Genomic DNA, 22,292 nt, shown 5'->3' with positions numbered 1-22,292 from the left:
CGAATCGTCCACACGAACATGAAACGTTCAGTGATTTAAGAATCCACGGATAAAAGCAAGCATATTGCCCTTGATTCCCCATTCTTTGAGGATGTTAAGAATACCACGTCGCCAGGCCGTGTCGTACGCCTTTTTTATATCAAAGAAGATAGCGACGACGAGGTGCTCAGGGTTTAAGAAAGCGTTTTGTATGGCTGTTTCCATTGACCATTTAGTGTCAATGGAAGATCGTCCTTGTCGGAAACCACACTGTTCTGGAGATAGATAGCCATATCTCTCCAAGTACCATGTAAGCCTGCGGTTTACCATTCTCGCCATTATTTTACACAAAACGCTTGTTAAAGAAATAGGGCGGTAGCTTGACGGGTTGGTTTGTCTTTACCAGGTTTTAGTACTGGTATAATAAATGCTTCTGACCAGCCGGGCGGGTATACTTGTTCGGAGAATAAACCATTGTAAATATTTAAAAAATGTTGTAGCGATGAATTAGGAAGGAGTGAAAGCATGGCAAGTGCGTATAACAATTCCTTAAATATGAATGGGGTGTTTAATTCACCAACAGAATAACCAATGTTTAACGATAATACTTCTATCTATCTTGTACCTTTGAAAATCGTTATTATATGATGAAGTGAGAGACACCGAGCAGAAAGATTTTGCTAAAGTATGTAAAAATTTATCAAGATACCTAATATCAGTTTTTGAAAATCTACCTGATGTAATTTTCAAAAACTGATATTATGTTATCTTGATAAGTTGATATTTTTATAAATATTATACTTTTTATTATAATGGTTAGGTTTCTGCCAATAAATATATTTTAAAAATTTTTCAAAAGTTCCTGTTTTTTTTGTCATCTGTATTTAAAATTTCAAAAAATTGTCATTACTTAGTGTAACTTTAAAAAAAAAATGTTCTACTAAGTTTTAATCAAAAACTAATGTTTGTCTTGCTAGATTTTTTTTATAGAGAAACTATATCTTGTACAAACACAAAATTGTTAATAAACCCAGGGAAATAAAAAGCTTATTTCATGATTATATTTTCTTACACATACTATAAAACTTCCCACATCTTCAAATTATTTGTAAATAACAGACAATAAAGTAATAATAAAAAAATACCAAACAATTTTCTGTGCTATATATTAGAAATTAAGATTAAACTGTTACATTTGATTTGTTGTCACTCAGGAAGTAATTTTTCATATTACACTATAGCAACAAGCCCGTTTCCAAATAAAGAAATAAACACAAATTTTCATTAAATATTTTTACACATAAAACTTACATTCATTCCATCTGAATGTGCTCCTTCATTGTTTGCACACAGCTTTGTCAGTCGCTAAATATGTTAAGACAATCTATTCAATGTTTAATTAAGATTTTGAATGATCAAAGTCATATAAACAGTTTAACAGCAGTTTTCAGCTCTTCAACATAGCCACAAATGAGAGGTTTTTTCTTTGATTATATCCCAGATGGAGTTGTTACAGGTTAAGTCACAATAGTCATTTCATTGTTCTTTTTCTAAATTTGCATGGTACCCACCATGAACAGATTTTACGGTAACCAATTATGAAATAATGTATCCAACTCCTTCTTTTGTTATGCCCATCTGGATGATGATGAGTCATTGTGTGATGGAATGGTCATTTTGAATCGATTTTTAATGCTTCTTATCAATCAAAGAAACCGACAGCCCACTGTTTCTGTTTACTCGCTTCTAATGGACAAAATTTTATTGCCCGTTTACTCATAGTACTTCGATCAACAGTTTTATCACCATAAACAGCTTTCAGACGATGATGAACATCACTAGTATACACTTTTCTATTGTTAAATATTCAATCACTGAACTTTGTTTTAGAGAACTGACATAGCAGGCATGCATACTCAACTCCATAACAATGGCAACTGATAGAAAAAGAGGGGACATGGATGAACAAGTTTTGGAATGTTAGTAGTAGAGGAAAAGTTGGCAGCACCTGTTGCTTTGTGCAAAATTTTATTCTCTGTTATGTTCCAATGTACATTACATTTCAACTGTCATTGTTTATCTAAATTTAATATGTTCAGTATAAATAATAAGTAGACATTAGTGTAGGTTCCAATATTTAGATTGGCATTGTATGGGTTAAAACATGCATTAATAAAATTGAATCAGAAATAAATTGATTTCCAAAAAAAAAAAAAAAAACATTTATTGGGATTCTAAATTAAAAGACAATTTATAAATGAAATTAATATTCTAAAAATTTGTGTTTTTTATAGACTATTTATATTAGAGCATCTCCTCTTTTTTCCCCTTAATTTTCAATATTATTTGACATAATGATATAAAGATAATATACAAAACAATACCTTTGCTGATTTATAATCTAGCATGCTTCACTATACCTTCTAGCCAGCCAAATTATTTTCTAACAGTACATAAAACTGTATACTACACTTATACATATCAAACAATAAATTTAAAAAAAAAAACAATTTTTAAATAATGAAATCGCATACTTGGCTAAACGATAAACTTCAAGGTCTTCACCAGATCCAATGTCTTTTAACTATTTTTCAAATTCACCATACCAATTATGTACTACTGACAGAGGACACACTATGAGTACTGTTTTGATATTAATATTTTCATTTGTTAATATTGCTTGTAGTAAACTTAAAACTTGCAATGTTTTTCCATATGCTTTATTTACCAAAAAATTATTTATTAAATTTATTTAAAAAAAATTATTTACCAAAAATAATAATAAAAAAAGCAATGTAAAAACAATTAACAAACAATTAAATTTAGACATGAAGATCTGTTTAAAGAAATAATTTACTTAATTTAAATTATTCAAATGTACATTTGAAAACATACAAAGTTCCTTGGTTCAATACTCTAACTCTACCAAAACCTTATTTCTGATGTTACAAAATATTGTATCGCTCTTTCTAACACGTACTGCCTTATACCCAAACACAATTTTAGTAATTTTTTTAAAAGTACATTTATAATTGTATTTTGTATGAATGGACTGTCATCTTGACAGTACATTCTAAGTTGATCAATTACAAAAAAAAGGAAGCAGAAATCAATCAAAACATTTTTGAGCACAATTTTTTTATTAATGATCCTGAAAATGCATCGATTCATGGAAATTTGGTTATTACCAATACTTTTACCATTATAGTAGTTATCCAAATTAATTGAGTGACAATAATTTGGATAACATAGGTTTTATTGAAGTAACTGCTGTATATTTTTACATTCATCGCAAGTTTATGAAAAACAATTTTATTATATACTACACAGAAATAAAATAAAATTATGTAATGTAATATCTCTTACAACTGAAAAAACTGTGTGCAGGCATACTACAGGCAACTATAGAATTAAATAGTTAATGATAATTTACTTAATTATTCTCACCATTATCATAAAATAGAGAGTTCTTCATAAAAATAGAATGTTTTTTCTTAAAGTAATTAATACAAATCAGGCTCTTTTCTGCAACCTACTGGGTTGGCCTAGTGGTGAACTCATCATCGCAAATCACCCGATTTTAAATTTGAGATTTGTAAGGTTCAAATCTTAGTAAAGCCAGTTACTTTTATATAGATTTGAGTACTATATAGTGGATACCGGTGTTCTTTGGTGGTTGGGTTTCATTTAACCACTCATCTCAGGAATGGTTGACCTTGAAATTTGTATATGACTTTCTTTTTCCTGTTTAGCCTCCGGTAACTACCGTTTAGATAATACTTCAGAGTATGAATGAGGATGATGTGTATGAGTGTGAATGAAGTGTAGTCTTGTACATTCTCAGTTCGACCATTTCTGAGATGTGTGGTTAATTGAAACCCAACCACCAAAGAACACCGGTATCCACGATCTAGTATTCAAATCCGTGTAAAAATAACTGGCTTTACTAGGACTTGAACGCTGGAACTCTCGACTTCCAAATCAGCTGATTTGGGAAGACGCGTTCACCACTAGACCAACCCGGTGACTAATTTGTATATGACTACACCATTTCATTTACATTCATACATATCATCCTCTGAAGTAATACCTTATGATGATTCCAGATGCTAAACAGAAAAAGAGAGAGGTCCTTTTCTGTACCAGCCACATAAATAATGCTTCACTAACTTTTTATAAAACCCCTTTTTTGTATTTGTATTTCAGAATACAAACAATTTATAGAATACCACTTTTTCAGTTCTCTTCTTTTTTAATCACAAACAATGCTCTGTCCTACTCCAAACTCATGAGCGATTTTCTACATATGTATTTGTTTATATGTTTTTAACTTTTTTCTATCATAAGAACAGTTTTCTTCTGTTCCTTAATGTGTTAATATTTTTTCAATGACTACTTATTAGTAGATAACAACAATTACTTAATCCTTTACACGAACCAGGAACAAATATCCTTTCTATTAATAATGCATGTAGAGCAAGACCATAATGAAACGGCGATAAGTTCCTCTTATTGTAAAGTCAGTTTCTTTTTATGTATGACAAACTATAGTGAAATCACACTGATTCAATCTTATTTTTGAAAATAAAATTACTTTTTTTTTGCACTAATTTGGGATAAAGTAAAATGTAGATAAAAAGTTTTCAAAACAATATACAAAATTGTAGCATACAATTTTTATAAAAAAAGTGAAAATTAATTAAAATAGAATTTCACATTTATTATAAATAATTAAAAATACAATCAGTACAATTAAAAAAAGACAGAGTGCTTAGAACAACACAATGCTAACACTGCCATCTAGTTATTGCAGAGTGGCATTAAAAGTTGTACATCAAAATACACATGACATTAATTAATCATTGTTAAACAAATTTTTATAATTATTCAATAATAAAGATGCAAATCACACAGATTGTTTCCTACAAGAACACTGCACAAATTTTTTATTCATTTCCTTCTGTACATCACCATCCCAATTATAATGATTACAATATTTATTCAGTTTTCTATTTTCATTTACATATATTAACGGATTTCTTTCGACTATTTCAATATCTTTTTCAAGTTCTTTCAATTCTTTTTCCAGCTGAGTTTTACGTTTAATTTTTGGTATTGTGTCAGTTACCATAGGTAATAACTGAAATTCCTTTTGTAGATCACGCCAATTCTTATGTAAACCCTATTACACAAAAAAAAAAAAAATTACTTTAAACAACTTCTGTACATAATACTGATTTTTTAAAAAATAAAACTTCTATTTGAATCACAATAAAAAATTAAATGTTTTTAAAGTCAAGCTACAAAATGAAAACATCATACTATTAACTATTAATTATTTCCCTTGGTATACAGATAAATTTAGTAACAATAAACTAGCTGTAACTTACTTCTAAGAATTAATAATTATCAAAAGCGTTAAAAAAATTATTTGGGAGGACATGAGAAAATGGCATAAAATTTCTAAACTGTTTTATTAATCACCAATTATTTGAATCAATCATAATCCATATTTTATTCTAATAAACCCAACTAAATGTTTATTAGTAATGTCAAAAATTAAAATAAAATAGTATTTTATATGCTACAGATATCAATAATCATTTTAGACTCTATCTATTTTACAAAATAAGCTCATCTTTGGAAGTTATAACTTACAAACAATTTAAAAAAGAAATAGTTTTATATCATGTTATACTGTTCCTTTATGTATTATTTTTATGAGTTTCAACCTATTTAAAAACAAATCTACAGGAATTATAACAAATTATGCATTAAAGTAGTATACTGTGCATTTTTTACCTGTTTTTATGGAAGTTTTATTTCAAGATTCTACAACCTCAATAATATAAAACATAAAAGCTATTTAAGTACAGGGTGTCCTATATAAAAGGCAACTCATTAACTGGCCTTCTACAAAATTTGAATTGACTTCCCCTTCATTTTACTGGAATGAACTCATCTGACATCTGAGTATCACACCCACGGGAGAAGACTACTTCTGGTAGCCTTAAAGCGATCAGAATACTTTTAGTGAGAAGATGGTGTTTTCACGGAAGGAATGTGTTTTTATTACAACCATACTTGAATACACGATCAATGACTGGAGTGCAAGAATCTTTTTTGCTGTAAGTAGTACTGAGACAGACCAATTCCTAAAAATACATCAGTATTGAGGTCAGTGACTAAATTTAGACAATTATGACAATTTGGTGGTTTTGTTAAAGACAAGAAAGAGAAAAATCAAGGAAAATGTTGAATACAGCAGACTTGGTCACTCAAATGAATTACCAATTACCTGCCTCATCAAAAAAAAGAAAAGATTAATGACACTTTTCAACTAAAATTAATTTGCAAAAAATCAAATATTCATCGAGTATAATACAGTTAAATTTATGATCATCGAATTCAACCAATTGAGTGAATTCAAGTTATGGACTTATTTTTCTCTGACAAGGCACAGCTTCACTTGAATGACTATGAAGTCTATAAATAAAGTAATCAGGCAACCAAAGTGGCAACACTGTAAAGTTACTAGGACACATATATGAATAGCTAATTATATTAGATAATATTTTTAGTCTATTGTTGCCACGTGAGACGTAAACAAACTTTTTGTGAAACAAGTTTTTGTTGTGTGTTACAAAAATGAGTGATACTAATTATGAGCAACGTTATGCGATCAAGTTTTGTGTTAAACTTGGTGAGAATGATACTGAAACTTTTTCAAAATCGAAAAAGGCGTATAAAGATTACTCTCTGTCACAAGCCCAGGTGGTTTAAAGCATTTTCAGATGGCCACGAATCAGTTGCAGATGATCAATGCTCTGGAAGACCGTTAACGTCAAAAAGTGACGACAATGTTGAGTGAATAAAGAGACTTGATACAGTACAACCAGCGATTAACTGTCAGAATGATTGCACAACAATTGAATTTGAACCGTACCAGTCCATCAAATTTTGACAAATGAATTGGACGTGAAATGTTTGTGTAAAATTAGTCCCAAAAAATCTCACTATTGAACCGAAAAACAAGTGTGCTGCGACCTTCCAGGGCGAATTGAAACTGATCCTGATTTTCTAAAAAAATGTTATTACTGGTGATGAATCTTGGATATTTGAGTATAACCCAGAAACAAAATGCCACAGCAAGGAGTGGCACACTTCAACTCACCATGTCCCAAAAAAGCAAAAATATGAACAAATCAAAAATCAAAACCTTGCTAGTTTGTTTCTTTGATTATAATGGCATTGTTCATAAGGAGTTTTTGCCTACAGGATAGACTGTAAATCAATATGTTTACCGACAAATTCTTAAAAGACTGCGGAAAAGAGTTGCCCACCTGACACAAGCTATCAAAGACAATTGAATGCTGCATCATGACAATGCACCTTGTCATACTGCACTCTCAATTAACGAGTTTTTGACAAAGAAAAATATTCCTGTAGTTCCTCAACCACCTTTTCACCCGACTTTAGTCCCTGCAACATTTTCCTGTTCTTGACTTTAAAAAACACCTCAAAGGGACATCATTTTGGAACAGTAGAAAAAATTTAAAAAAATATAACCAACTATCTGAAGGATATTCTGACATTGGTCCAACATTGCTTCTAAGAGTGGAAAAACCATTTGAGCGTTGCGTGACTTCCCAAGGGAACTATTTCGAAGATGACACGAGTCAATGTATAATTGGATTGTAAATAAAAACTTTTTCTGAACCAGTCTCATTACTTTATTTACAAACTTCGTATATAAACAATCAAAACAGTAGGATTTGAAGTATTATGAAAAACCAAGTCAGTGTAAAGGTGCATGTTATGATTAACATATTATCTGTATATCTTGTTTCTATAAAATAATTTCCAAAATTTGAATCTGTTACATGTAGTGCCTGGATGTGTCATAGGTAAATGTGGACCTATCTGTCTGATGCTGTATATAGTATGATCACTTCAATTTAATTTGTGTACTTCTGGGTTTCTATTCATCAAAGTTTATTTTTTTTAGTTTTCTATGAGATCTTATGTATTTTGTTTTGAAAATAACATCACTTTTTCCTGAAAATGTTGTCATTTTATACAACTTTATTGATATATGTAAGAGTTATGCATTTTCTGTTGCGTATCAAGTATCTATAAGCCAATTACTCACCAGTTGTTTTATTCTGTCGAATTCTTCAGTATAGATAAGCTGACAAAGGTATGTGTTATCAGGTGATTTTACCATTTAACAAAAATAAATGTTTGTGTTGTGTAAGTTTCCTATATATTTTAAAAGTCTTTCTACCTATTTTTACAATTAGTGAGATCAAACGATTTGATATAAGGTCTGATCAAAAAGCAACAAGAATTTTTAATTGTATGCATTGTATCTTGTCAATTGAGTTGATTTTCTGTATATCGATAGTATTATCAGTAATGTACATGTTAACTTTCAGCCAGCTGCAACGCTTAGTTTGCGTTTGACTACAATGGAATTGTTCATCAAGAATTCCTACTGCAAGGCTGTACTGTTAACAAGGAGTCCTACCTAGAAGTTTCATGCAATTTAACTGAGGCAATCTGTGGAGAAAATGATCTAAACTTTGGTGAGACAACTTGTGGATTTTGCACTACAAAGCACCAGTGAACACTGCTTTAACTATCCAAAAATTCTTGGCAGAACATAGCCACCCTATTCTCCAGACATGGCTCCCAGTGACTTTTTCTTATTTTTCAAACTTAAAAGGAGACTCAAGGGGCAAGGTTTTTCATCAATAAATGAGATAAAAGCAAAATTACAAGCTGAGCTCAAGGCAATACCTAAAGAGATGTTTCACCAGTCTTTCTCGACTGTTAACTACATTAAATAGCAGAGAGAGACTAATTTGAAGGAGATGGGATAAACATTGAAGTACTTGTAGAAAAGATTAAAATTCTTGTTACTTTTTATCAAACCTTGCACATTCATGCTCCGGAGTAAACTGTAAATAAAGTGTAAAAAGTAAATTTATAAAAGAATATGAGTAATGTACAGATAGTCCTACCTCATATTCCTTTGTACAAGAACCAAAACAGTGATGTGCTGTTTCTTGCTGTGTAATACATATCAATAAAGGGATAAATGTATATAAAATAAATGGAAAAAAATATCATGGAATGTATAGAGATTTAATTTCCTGACACACCATTTAACACTGAGACCTATAGATCCCTTTTTTCTTGTCCTGAGGTTGTGTACTACCAGCCTGTATAAAGACAGATATTGTCTTTTTGTTTTTCTCTCAACATTTTTACAACTGGTTCACCTATTGAAATGGTAAAGATGAATTTTTTTTGTGATTTACACACTTAGGATATATTTCAACAGAAAAAGATATTAACATAAATTTAAAAATAAAAAATTATTGAAAAAATGTTTAATGGGGGATCCAATCCTCATCCCATAAAGATTTATCTACTACAAGTTACAACATGATCCAATGAATTTGAGAAACTATATTTATAAAATATGAAGTACAACTAACCTCTAATAATTCTTGTCTCTCATCTTCAGTTATATACCTCAATGGCAATCGTATTTTTGATTCTTTCTCTTTAATTCTATCTTCAATATCTTCAGCTTCCTTTTTCCTTATTAACAAATAATTAGGAACCTTACCAAAACCCTAAAATATTTTTAACATTATAAATTTAAACATTGTAATTTTTGTAATTACATAACTAACATATTTAACCAAAATCTTAATAACTTCAGAACAATTAACACAACATTCTTTAATTTAACTCCTTCAATGTTGGCAAGTAAAAAATCTCAAAACAACTCATGCTGCATCACCTTGGACCTAGTTTGCCATTTCACATGTTACTTTGATCTCATCAGCTGTGTTTGGCCATTCAAAAATGATAAAATAGTTTTATACATTTTATAAATCTTTTTGTAAAGTGTAGACACAATTTCAATGATAAATTTTTATTTTTATAACTTTTTATTCTTAAAAATATAAATTTGTTAATATTTTAATTTTTTTCTCATAATTTTATCTTTAAAATAGTACATGTTGAATGTTAATAATTATTAAACAATTTAAAATTTAAAAAAATCTTTTTTACAAAATTATTTTTGAAATTTGATTAATTTTTTCCTGGAAAAGAAAAATTTAACATAGGTATTATGATTTTTCCTGTTTTTTCTTTTGATTTTTTTCAATAGAACTCGAAGATGTTCAGGATTGAATCAGAGGTGTCAAGTACATAATATTTATAGTAATATTAAAAAAATTAAATAAAACATTAAACGACATTAAAGATGTATTAGGAGAGTTGCATTGTGATAAATTAAAGTTGAACCCACCGGGTTGGTCTAGTGGTTAACGCGTCTTCCCAAATCAGCTGATTTGGAAGTTGAGAGTTATAGCGTTCATGTCCTAGTAAAGCCAGTTATTTTTACACGGATTTGAATACTAGATCGTGGATATGCCGGTGTTCTTTGGTGGTTGGGTTTCAATTAACCACACATCTCAGGAACGGTCGAACTGAGAATGTACAAGACTACACTTCATTTACACTCATACATATCATCCTCATTCATCCTCTGAAGAATTATCTAAGCGGTAGTTACCGGAGGCTAAACAGGGAAAAGAAAAAAAAAATTAAAGTTGAACTTGAAAATTATTAAATTTTTTACTGATAATTTTTTTTATTACAATCAATATATTAAGAAAGTAATGTAGAAAGCAATTTTTTCATATTGGGATTAAATGTTTAACTGGGAAGTTGATAAATGTAAAACCTTATTTTTTTTAATTTTTTTTTTAAATTATCACTACTAATCACATAATACAATCTCTGATTTTTTTATTTTAATTTTTGCCTCTTAAATATTAAAAGGCTTATTTTTACATAAATGTATATAGGATTTAAGAAGCTCATTCCATTAATGACTAGATGAAAAAATTAAACAGAGTAAAACATATATATTATCACTACGTATTACATTTATCAATGACACTGTCAAGTGTAGCGTATACTTCAACAGAGCTGTTTTTGTTGCTTTTTGTGATAAACAGGTAAAGAGGATTTATTTTTTATTGTGTTCAAACATAATAGTAAAATTTCAACATAACTGTGTTGGTACACTATTTTGTGAAGAACATATTTGTTATCGCTATGTATGTGTTGTAGAAAGAATTCAGTTAGGATGCTAGAAATAGGGGAACCCATAGAAGGCCATCGGGTTGGGTAGAACAAGGATCCATCTTGACAAACTTGAACTTTATGAAATATATAAACACAACAATGTACTTAATGGACATCCCAACCCTGTAAGTGAAGACACCCACCTAGTGATATTCCAGTTGCCACCACCACCCCTGTTCTTAGCCCTGTTGGGCTTTAATTGGAACACTAATGAACAGCTACACACTATAAAACATAGCTTTTGGCATTTTATATATACCCACCTAATTAGAAAAATTGATACAGTTTTTTTTTAAATGTATAAAAATTAAGAAACAATGCTGATCAAGCAAGCACTAATTAGTGAGAACGATCAAAAGGATAAATGAAAATGTTTTGAAGAAAGTTATTAAAATATAATTTGTAAAATTTGGTTTGATTTATTATTTTCAACTATTAATTTTCAAGTGAAATAATAAACTGAATTTTTATATTGTTTTCAATTTGAAAAGAAAAATTGAATTACTAGTAAACTTATGATAATATTCTTATTTTTATAATAAACAAATTAGAAATTAAAAAATTGAATGAAAAACCCAGAATTTAAAAATTATGAAACGTAGAGAAAGAGTAATATATGATGCAAGATTATAAAAATCAGAATAACTGAATTTTAATTTTATTTAATTAGTTCTGTTAGTTTTAATAAAACTTGTTTTCTTTCCTTTCTATAGGAAATTTAACAAAAAAGAAAAAACTGTGAATTAATTATATGAGGTTAATAAAACATTTATGTAATTTTTTAATTTCTCAGATGGAATTAAAAAATTTATGTAATTTTCTTATGTAATTTATGTCTTCCCAAATCAGCTGATTTGGAAGTCGAGAGTTCCAGCGTTCAAGTCCTAGTAAAGGCAGTTATTTTTACACGGATTTGAGTACTAGATCGTGGATACCGGTGTTCTTTGGTGGTTGGGTTTCAATTAACCACACATCTCAGAAATGGTCGAACTGAGAATGTACAAGACTACACTTCATTTACACTCATACACATCATCCTCTGAAGTATTATCTGAATGGTAATTACCGGAGGCTAAACAGGAAAAAGAAAAGGATGACTCCAAACAAATTTTTTTATTGTAAGATCGTAGACAGCACACAAACATATATGTATATATATTGAAAAAAAAAAAAAATATATATATATATATCAAGGACAAACTGCTGCAAGAATGCAAAAAAAGGTTGTTTTAACTAAGTTTGGTTTTTGTTTTATTTTGACATTAATTGTTACTATATATCTTAATGAAAGACATTATTACTTCCTTAAATGGTACAAGACAAATTTGCATAACAAATGTTCATGTATTAAATGTTTTTGTTGATATTAAAATTATTTGGTTTGATTCTTAACTCTCACTTCACTTTTATTTTTATTGTTATCTTATTAACAGATTATGAGCCGATAAACTATTAACTAAATTATAAAAACCAGACCACATGAAAATATTCTTTATTTTGAATATCCGTAGGAAAATGGCAACAAAATGAATAATTAAAAATGTAATTCATTAAAAGAAATTAAAAATCTGATATAAAAAAGATAAGTTTGCTTCTTATCAATACAAACATCGAAATGAATGTGCATTTTTCATAACATTGTCATGTAGTCAGCCCTGCTTGTAGCTGTAGATTGTTTTTTTGTGATCTGCTATAATAAAAATCAAATGTTCCTGTACTGGAAAAATTTATGGATGCATTCCTGATTGTATATATATATATATATATATATATATATATATATATATATATGTGTGTGTGTGTGTGTGTGTGTGTGTGTGTGTGTGTGTGTGTGTGTGTGTGTGTGTGTGTGTGTGTGTGTGTGTAGTAACCTTTTGCCAAAAGTGATATCAATAGTTTACAATATGTTATTAATGCAGGGAACTTTATGTTATTAATTTGTAGAACTTAGGGAAAAATAATAAAGATATCTGAAGAAATGAAAATATTTCTGTTATCATCATTGTATTATTGTTAGAAAAAAGGACCGAAACAAGAAATATGGGTTCATCCAATAGTAAAGATAAGAAACAATGAGAAATATGAAGAATTAAAAAAATTTATTTGTATATCAGGAACTACTTTTTTTTAAATTACTCGTGATTAGGTATAAACAAACTACTTCTGTTTTTGTAACACATGTTATAAGATGACTTCCTGACAATTTATGATTTTGTAAAACATGAAACCAACTGGTTTAGTTAGCTAAACATGAGTTATAACTAAGAAAAACACTTATATGAGAACACGTTAATTAAACTTTATTAGGGATGACATTAAGGTAGATAACTAACAACATACTTATTCTTCATTTAAATCATAACTACATATACATTCCTTATGTCAAATTATAATTTTGGATACATATTTATGATTAAATTAATCAACATATTAATTAAACAGTTTACAGTTACTGCTATCAGCTACAATTCTGTAAAATGAAAAAAATTCATGAGCCAGTTGGGTTCTGAAAATTAATAACCGACAAAAAGAAATAAAAGAGTTCAAAGTTGAATGACTTTTTATCACAAGTAACATCATCTAAACAATATTTCTCTTATATGGGAAAAGGAACCAAAAATACTAATAACAATTGAAAAATGCAAGTTTTTTCCCGAGTGCACAACAAAGTGTCATTATCTCAGCGCCTGGAGATGATATTTATATTGGAAATAAATAAATATTAAAAATTAACATTGGTATAAATAGCTGAAACATACTACAGAAAATTCAAATATTTAGAAATAAACTTATGGCCCTAAGAAATCATAAAATATTAGATAAAATTGTTTTGTTGCTCCCTAACATATTTTGCCCATTGGCCCCTACTTTAAACTTGCAACGCAATGCCGCATAACAGACACGATCTACAAGAATGTGGTGTAAAGTTAGTTGGCAGTCGCAGCAAACACAAATGGGTGCATCAGTTTGAGCGAGCTTAGATATCCTATTCGCAAATGGCAAATAACCGCCTCTTGATGGTTAATCCTATGAGGTGCTCCACAGTGACACAGTGTTTTTAACCGGACAAAGTTTATTGTTGATGGTAACATTCTATTCAGTTTATCACTCATCAAAAAATGCAAGTAATAATGCACATTATTTATATAATAAAGATAAATAATTACCTCTTTGAATATAAAATTCGGTAAAAGACCAGACGGTATTAATTTTTGTTTGTTACCATAAGGTGTATCCACTAATGCAGGAGTAGGTTTTTTAGGAGTTGATTTAATCATATGTATTATATTTTGTTTCCGAAAATTTTTCTCCGATGCTATATCATTTTTTTTTGGTTTAATTTTAAATGATGGTACTGGTGGTTTAGGTTCCAAATTAATTGGCTTTTTATCTTCTAAAAAATAAAAATAAAAAATTAATCAAATACAAGTACTACAATTAGCGTACAAGTATAATATTAATTTATGATTAAAAAATTTTTAAACTGGATTACAAAAGTAATTTATTTACTGAAATTTCCTTGACAATTAAAGTACGCAGAACGAATGACGCAATTTTAAAAATCAAAGGTGATAAGAATGAGGAAAATAAAATTTACCAAAATATCATACATCAATTTTTTGTAGGAAAAATAAAATTATTATATGAGAAGTATTTTACATTAATATAGAAGGGAAGACCTGTGTCAAGAGTCTTTTTTTCAAACAAACAACACATAAGTGTAAAAGCTTGTGGCAAGAAATTAAAAAAAAAAATTTAATTATTACAAAGAGAAATTTCCTTGCAGCCCCCACAACACTAACCGTAAATCTTCAGTTTGAAAGTATCAGCTTAAATTTGTCTTCCTGATGTGCACTCCTCTCAAATGTCTAGCACCAACTCTGATATTATAGTAATTAATAATATTATTATCATGAAAATCACATATCACATCGATTGAACCAGCACTGCTTGATTTTACTACTTAAAAAACAAAAACAAATTAAAATGTCACATCCCACTATTAACAAGTGACAAATTTTTTATTTCATTTAAGTGTAAAAAATTTGTAAACTGCCAATGACTGCTGTGCTTGCCTCATTGCCACCATAACCGGGTTATTATCAACAACTATCTGGGAGTCAATTTTCCAAATTGCTCCTCTAAATAATTCTTGAATATACCATGCAGCAGTTAGGAAAACATAATCTAATTTAACCTTTATGTGCAACTGAAGAAGAGAATCTACAAGATCTTTACTGGGCTCTTAAATCAGAAGCCTGTAAAATTTCATTAAAAGTACGGTATTATAACATTTAATCTCATTCAGAGATCCACCCTTTTAATTAACTTTTATCTAGTGTTATGCAGGCTGGTTCATTCATTGGAATGAACCAGCAGCAGTCTTACCGCACTAATTTTCTAATCAAAATTAATTATTACTCTCTACAGATGAGCGTCCAACAATCCATCCTTGTTCTAATTTATTATGAGATGAAGATCTTAGCAGACCTTACTGTCATTCCCAAGCTGCTAAAACTAAATAGAAATTAAATTATTTTAAACATTACTGAGATAAATGATCATTTTTTTGTTAATGCACTTTGATTCTAAACATAGATGTAACTACTTAGTACTGTAGAAATCACGGTTTCAAGAACTAAACATATTTTGGCTGATACTAAGGGATCAGTTTAAACAACACTAGTGAAACAAATTTCAGCTAGACCATTAACATAAAAATTATGTATAAAAATCAATCTGTTATCAGTAGTTTGAACACTATCATTTCACCATTAAAGGATGAAATAATAAAATCCTTCTTTACTAGATAATCAAACATCAACATCAGTACAGGACTACTTTGTTCATCTTAATTTGTGCTGAAGAACAATTTTTATTGTAATAATTTTTTCAATTTAAACAAGTTTGTTAACTGCCAACTTTCTTCCACTAAATCAACTTCTTGGTACACCGATTATATTTTGTATCAACGAATGACCTTAGGGAGCCTGAGCGTATTTTTTATTGGCTCTAGTAAAACTAGCAAAAGTAATCTGTAAGAGAATCGGTTGATAAAAAATCACTGACCAGTAATGCAGGGTGTACAAAAAAAAACTAAGTTTAAAGCTACTTAATGTCTCTTAATTTTGATTTATAGTAATGAATCACAAAATAAAACAGTAACACAGTTTTTTCCAACAATTGTTCAATGCGAGTACCTTTCATCGTGCAGTACACATCCAACCGATAGGAGAGTTCATCCTACACTTTAGCCACATGTTTGGAGCAACAGAAGCAAAAGTGAAATGAGATAGATGAGTAGGTAGCAGAAGCACATACACAAGAACCTTGATAAAACACCAAAGGAAAAAATCACATTGGGTCAGATCAGGCGACCTCAGAGGCCACCGCAACTCTGTCATCAGGTCCATTCGACAAATCCAGGGATGGGGAAAAAATCCCATACAGAGTTGGCCGATGAAGGAGCACACTATCTTGTTGCCAAATAAAATTCTCTGGTCCATCTTGCAGTCAAGAAAAGAGCTCTGTATGCAGCATTTCCAAATAAGTAACTCCTGTTATGCTTGGTTCAATAAAAAGGTTGACCTGTCAACTCGCTGTGGTGATATCACACAGAAACATTTAATTTTGGGGAGTCCTATTCACATTAAAAGAATTCACGGGGATTTTCTTACCTCAGATACAGATATTGTGTGTTGTCTTTTCCGCTAAGATAAAATGTTGACCTATCACTAAACCACAATACCATCATGAAAGTCATCATCTTCATGCTGCAAGTTCAAAGCCTGTAACAGTTTTCTAACAGATATTTTAGGACTACGCAGAGAAGACTCGCTGGCCAACATTTTTCTTCAGACACCCTTCGTCGTCCTGTACTCTTTCCTTTACATTGACATCTGGTCGTTTCGAACTGATTATGCCATCAACAAATGTTATTGTCGCTTGGAGTTATCACAATTAAATTTTATACGTTATGTATGCTGAACTTTAACTACAGATTTATATTTATATTTAGCGATCTGCAATACATAGAAAGCTTTCGGTTCAGGAGTCATCATTTGATAATGGCGCCATCAGGTGGAAAGATATGAAATCAATCTGGAGCCATGCGTGCAACTGAAACTGCTTTTCTTTCTCCTTGATTCTAGCCTTAAAGCAGCACTGTACATCTAACCCTAGAGATATTATTACAAATTAAAACCCAGGTATCCTCTTTTGTATACCAAGTACATTGCTCCCGTCCTGGTAAAGATACCTTGCCTTCCTGAAGAATTGTACGTAGGTTGGATGCCCACTGCTTGTGAAGGCTATGAAGTATTCCTTTTTTTTTCTGAAATTGTTTGTTTCATTATGATCATACTATCAATGAATCATTTTATAATTATCCAATTTTTTTGGTCCATGTAAATGTTCTGTGGGTCTAGGTTGAATGAATATGTGTTATGGTTGTGGTGAACCTGTTTTTCATTAACCTGTTTTTCTGTTAACCCACCAGGTTGGTTCAGTGGTGAACTTGTCTTCCCAAATCAACTGATTTGGAAGTTGAGTTGAGAGTTCCAGCATTCAAGTCCTAGTAAAGGCAGTTACTTTTATATGGATTTGAATACTAGATCTTTGAATAATAGATACCGGTGTTCTTTGGCGGTTGGGTTTCATTTAACCACACATCTCAGGAATGATCGACCTGAGACTTTACAAGACTACATTTCATTTACATTCATACATATTCTGTGAAGTAATACCTTATGGTGGTTCCAGAGGCTAAACAGAAAAAAGAGAGGTTAAGAGTTTAGTTAGGTAACATATTTTCCATTTACTCAACTTTGTATATCAACCTAACCAAACAACCTTTTTTTTAAGCCTCTGAGACCACCATTATTTATTGCTTTAGAGAATAAGAAGAGATCGCAATTGCCATGCACAACCAGAATTCAAACCTGGGACCTAACCTAGCGCTTGCTTTGCTTGCTAACCTCGTCCAATTGTAACATCAAACATACAAATTACATATACATTAGTATGGCATGTACTATAGCGGGTAACCTCATGATGTTGGTAGACCACATACTAAAGTAACACTAAATTAACTTGATTTTAATGAATTAATAATAATCCACATACACTATATAGTATCAACAAATAAATCCATAGTTATTAAAACTTCTCAAAACATTATTTTTTTTTTTTTAATTTTTAGCATGCATTTCATATCACATTATTTATAGAAAAAAAATGTTAATTTAACATTACTTTCCAGAATAGATAACTGTAATACTCGTGAGATTCCTTACAGTTTGCGTGTTAAGAAATCAAGTCCAGAAATAGACTGGAATTTTATACAAATGTATTTAGGATCCTATCCTATTTCATGATACTGATAATCACAATCATTTTTCTAAATAATTGTATAATGAATACTACTGATCAAGTCATAAAAACAGAGATTTGTTTCATTGTGGAAAAATAGCGCCATAAATCTAACATAACCAAAACATTCTAATGTTGTATTAAAAATTGGATCATCTCAGTAAGCTTTTAGCATCTTCAATCACTGAATTTGAACTTACCAAACAGGTTCAAATAAATAAATCTTTGGGTAACTGCATAAATATATATTCTATATAATCGAGTAATAAAATGCGTTTCAAAAGAAACTGAACAATGGGAACAGGACTAGACATCTGTAAAAGAAGATTACTTCTACAATTTTTTTTTAAGTTATTCTGTTAATCAAAAACAAAAAGAAACATTATTAATCTGTAAGCATTAATTGATAAAATGAAGTGTACTTTGACTTTTACATTATACTTAAACAAAGAAAAATCAAAAAATCTATACAATAAGTGTTTACTCTAACAGATTTATATTAAAGGTTTCATTCTCCCCAAACAAAATAATCATCATTTGCCCCTAGTTAATCAACATTTATTTTATCAAACTTTAAAAAGTAAAAAAATTATTTTATAATAAACAGAATGTATGTACAACTAAATTAAAGATCACTACTTACCAACATGAGGTCGTCCAACAATTCGTGTTTTTTTCTTTATTAAGTTTTATTTGAGCATATCCCATAGTTTGATGACATTTCTTCTGACTTAACTTTTCATCACGTACTTTTCATGAGAATACAGAGTGATGCAGTGGCGGTTTTAATTTAGCCACTTTCACTTCAGGAATAAGTGATTTAATATTTTCATCAAATTCCAGTACCATCTTTTTATTTTAATATAAACACAAATCTATAAAAAAAATTAAATTAACATTTTATCAATATCTTAAAAACATTTTAATCAATTTTTTTTATAAAATATTATTCTAAACAAAAAAATAAATTTATAAATATTAAATTATACTGATATAAATTTATGTAGCTTTACAAATGTTTTGTTTCACACAAACACACTCACACTCACTCACACATGTGCATGTTTATATATAAATCTATACTTACACACACACACACACACACACACACACACACACACACACACACACACACACACACACACACACACACACACACACACACACACACACACACACACACACACACACACACACACACACACACACACACACACACACACACACACACACACACACACACACACACACACACACACACGTGCATGTTTATATATAAATCTATACTTATAAATATGATTGGTTTTACAAACATGTTTCTCAATAAAAATATTTAAAAATTTAATTTTGAAGCATTTGCTATTATCAATTTAAAAATTAAAAATTATATTATAAAAAAATATTCATATATATATATATAGAGAGAGAGAGAGAGAGAGAGAGAGAGAGACACTTGTAGGGGGCATATATAGACATAAACAATTGTTGCCAGCTTAGGTTTTGATTTATCATTATTACAATGAATCTATCACTATGCATTTTGAAATACTCTCTTCCCTACCTTCTTGTTCATTATGAAACCTACTCTTGCCTGCTCCCTTTATTTGATGTTAAGTTAATTATTCAAAAATCATCTGACCAAAAGCTGTATTTCTCTTCCCACCAAACCTCGCTAATTCCTACTACATCTAAATTTAACCTATTCCTACTTACTAAGTTTTCTAACCTACCAACCTTTTTTAGACTTTAACATAACATGACCTGGACTTGTAGAATGTTATTTTTTAATTTTCTGATGAGCCCCTTCCTTAAAGTCCCCACCCAGAGATTCAAACAGGGGACTTGTTTACCTCTGGAATATATTACCAAGGAAGGTGCCTCCATCTCTGTTAGATGAAAATGCAGAGTTACATTTTTTTGGAAAAAAGCAGCTGTAGTTTTTCACTGTTTTCAGTTGTACAGTACACAGAAGATTGGTTGGTGTTGATATGGCCGTTTAAGTCCTCCTGACCTACGCTCTTAACAACTACTGAAAGAGCTGGAATATTCCTTAGTCTGGCTCTCAGCAGATACCTCTCCGACATGGTTGCACTTTTGGTCCAGCTACTCTGTATTACTGAGCACTCAAGCCCTCACCATCAGCAAGATCTCATGTTTCATAGAAGGAGAAGATAAAGTAAGAGCTCTTATTGATTCTGTACTTTGGTGGATTGTGCTGAATTTAGTTTATGCTTTTGGAATATATATCTATATGTACTTACTTACCTAACAAATAAATACACTTGCAAGTAACAATTTAAATCACAATATCCTTATTTTTTATACTGCTATTCCACTCTAATAGATAATAGTACATTACGAATATACTGAGGACAATTTCCAACAATGACTTTATGGAATAATATTAAATAAATAAAATTTCATTAAAAAAATATATACATGTTGATTGTAGTTTTATTTTCTTAATTAAAATTTATCTATAAACAATAAATACTTGAAGATATCATTTAATAAATGTATGAATTATATAATTAAGTTAATGACACGATAAAAGCCGTTCTGGGTGTTGATGTACGACTGACTATTATATAAATAATCTAAAAACAGTTTTTACAGTCCATATACCTACAGGAAACTTTCATTTATAGTGAACGTTTTAAAAACTCTACCAGAGTATGGGCTAGCTTTCATTCCAAATCAAATCTAATTCAGAGACTTCCAATGAATGTTTTTATATCATTGGATACAGTGGTGGTATGTGAATTAGAACTGTTTACTGTTTAAGATGTATTCAGCCTATGTTCAATTATATTTCTTTGTTCATTTAGAATTTTACTTTTAAATAATTGTAGATTTTGATTTGTTTAAGTATGTTTAGTCTTTGTTCTTCAATGTTTACACACAAGGATTTCATATGGTTCCTGATATCTGTTTTGTTTTTATTTGTTTTTGATGTTAAGTGACTCAATTCAATAATATGATTTGCAAAAGGTGGATTCAGTTGTAGAAGAATCAAGTAGTTTTGGCATTCTTTGTACTATGTAAAAATCTGCACCCTGATTGTCCTATGTAAACCTACCATTGTTAGAGTATTCAATTTACCTGGTATTTACAACTTCAATAAATAGTTTGTTGGTGAGTAGGTTGTTATAATTATATAATAAGTACATGTAAAAGGATCACTGAATCAATTCATAGGGTTGTTTTACAAATCAGTATAATTTTATACATTATAAAATAGTGTATCTTTTGTAACAATAAGTCAGGAATGTGCAGATAATACAAAATTAGTCAACTATAAATATATAAAACAAGAATTATTAATAAAAAAAAATCCACAAAGATCCACCAAAAACTTGCATCTTAAATTAAAATGTAAAACAGTTGACAGCAGACACCAAAAATTTTAATCTAAGAATATGCTTTTATACTTGGAAACAGAAAATGATCTAATGATCTATGATAATTTCCGTGGTGGCGTCTCAACCTTTAATTCAAAGGTCCCTCTTTTTGAATTTCAATCAGCCTTATAATTCTTTTAAAAAATGTCTACACCAGTCCCCCATGGAGAAACTTTATGTAATTAAAATTTTTAATTTGTAAAATTATATGAGGTATTCATTTTAACGAAAATATAGTACTTTAAGGTAAAGGACCACTTAAAATGAATTTTTCTTAAAAATAATGTGTTTAACCAGGGGTTACATTTTAGATGTAAAGATGTAGTGCAACATCTTATAAAAATGTTAAAAAAATTAAATTAC

The 22,292-nt window shown here is 29.8% G+C and overlaps 1 protein-coding gene across 6 annotated transcripts in view; it reads right to left on the bottom strand.

Moving 5' to 3' along the window:
* Positions 1–4,678: 4,678 nt before the first annotated feature.
* LOC142331755 (enkurin-like) overlaps positions 4,679–22,292 on the bottom strand; it is a 143,312-nt gene continuing 125,698 nt past the window's right edge. For 2 of the 6 annotated variants that reach the window (XM_075377815.1, XM_075377816.1), the window contains exons 2-5: positions 19,172–19,403; positions 14,325–14,551; positions 9,486–9,626; positions 4,679–5,161 (exon numbers count right to left, since the gene is read on the bottom strand). In XM_075377815.1, the coding sequence (XP_075233930.1) occupies positions 4,886–5,161; positions 9,486–9,626; positions 14,325–14,435 (528 nt within the window). In that variant the 5' untranslated portion in view covers positions 14,436–14,551; positions 19,172–19,403 and the 3' untranslated portion in view covers positions 4,679–4,885. Of the gene's footprint in view, positions 5,162–9,485; positions 9,627–14,324; positions 14,552–19,171; positions 19,404–22,292 lie in introns of those variants that run through there. The other 4 variants (XR_012758082.1, XM_075377820.1, XM_075377817.1 and 1 more) reach the window with 3 other exon arrangements.

The sequence above is a fragment of the Lycorma delicatula genome, chromosome 10, assembly GCF_047948215.1.
Source record: "Lycorma delicatula isolate Av1 chromosome 10, ASM4794821v1, whole genome shotgun sequence".
Lineage (NCBI taxonomy): Eukaryota > Metazoa > Arthropoda > Insecta > Hemiptera > Fulgoridae > Lycorma > Lycorma delicatula.
This window is presented reverse-complemented; position numbering and strand designations above follow the sequence as displayed.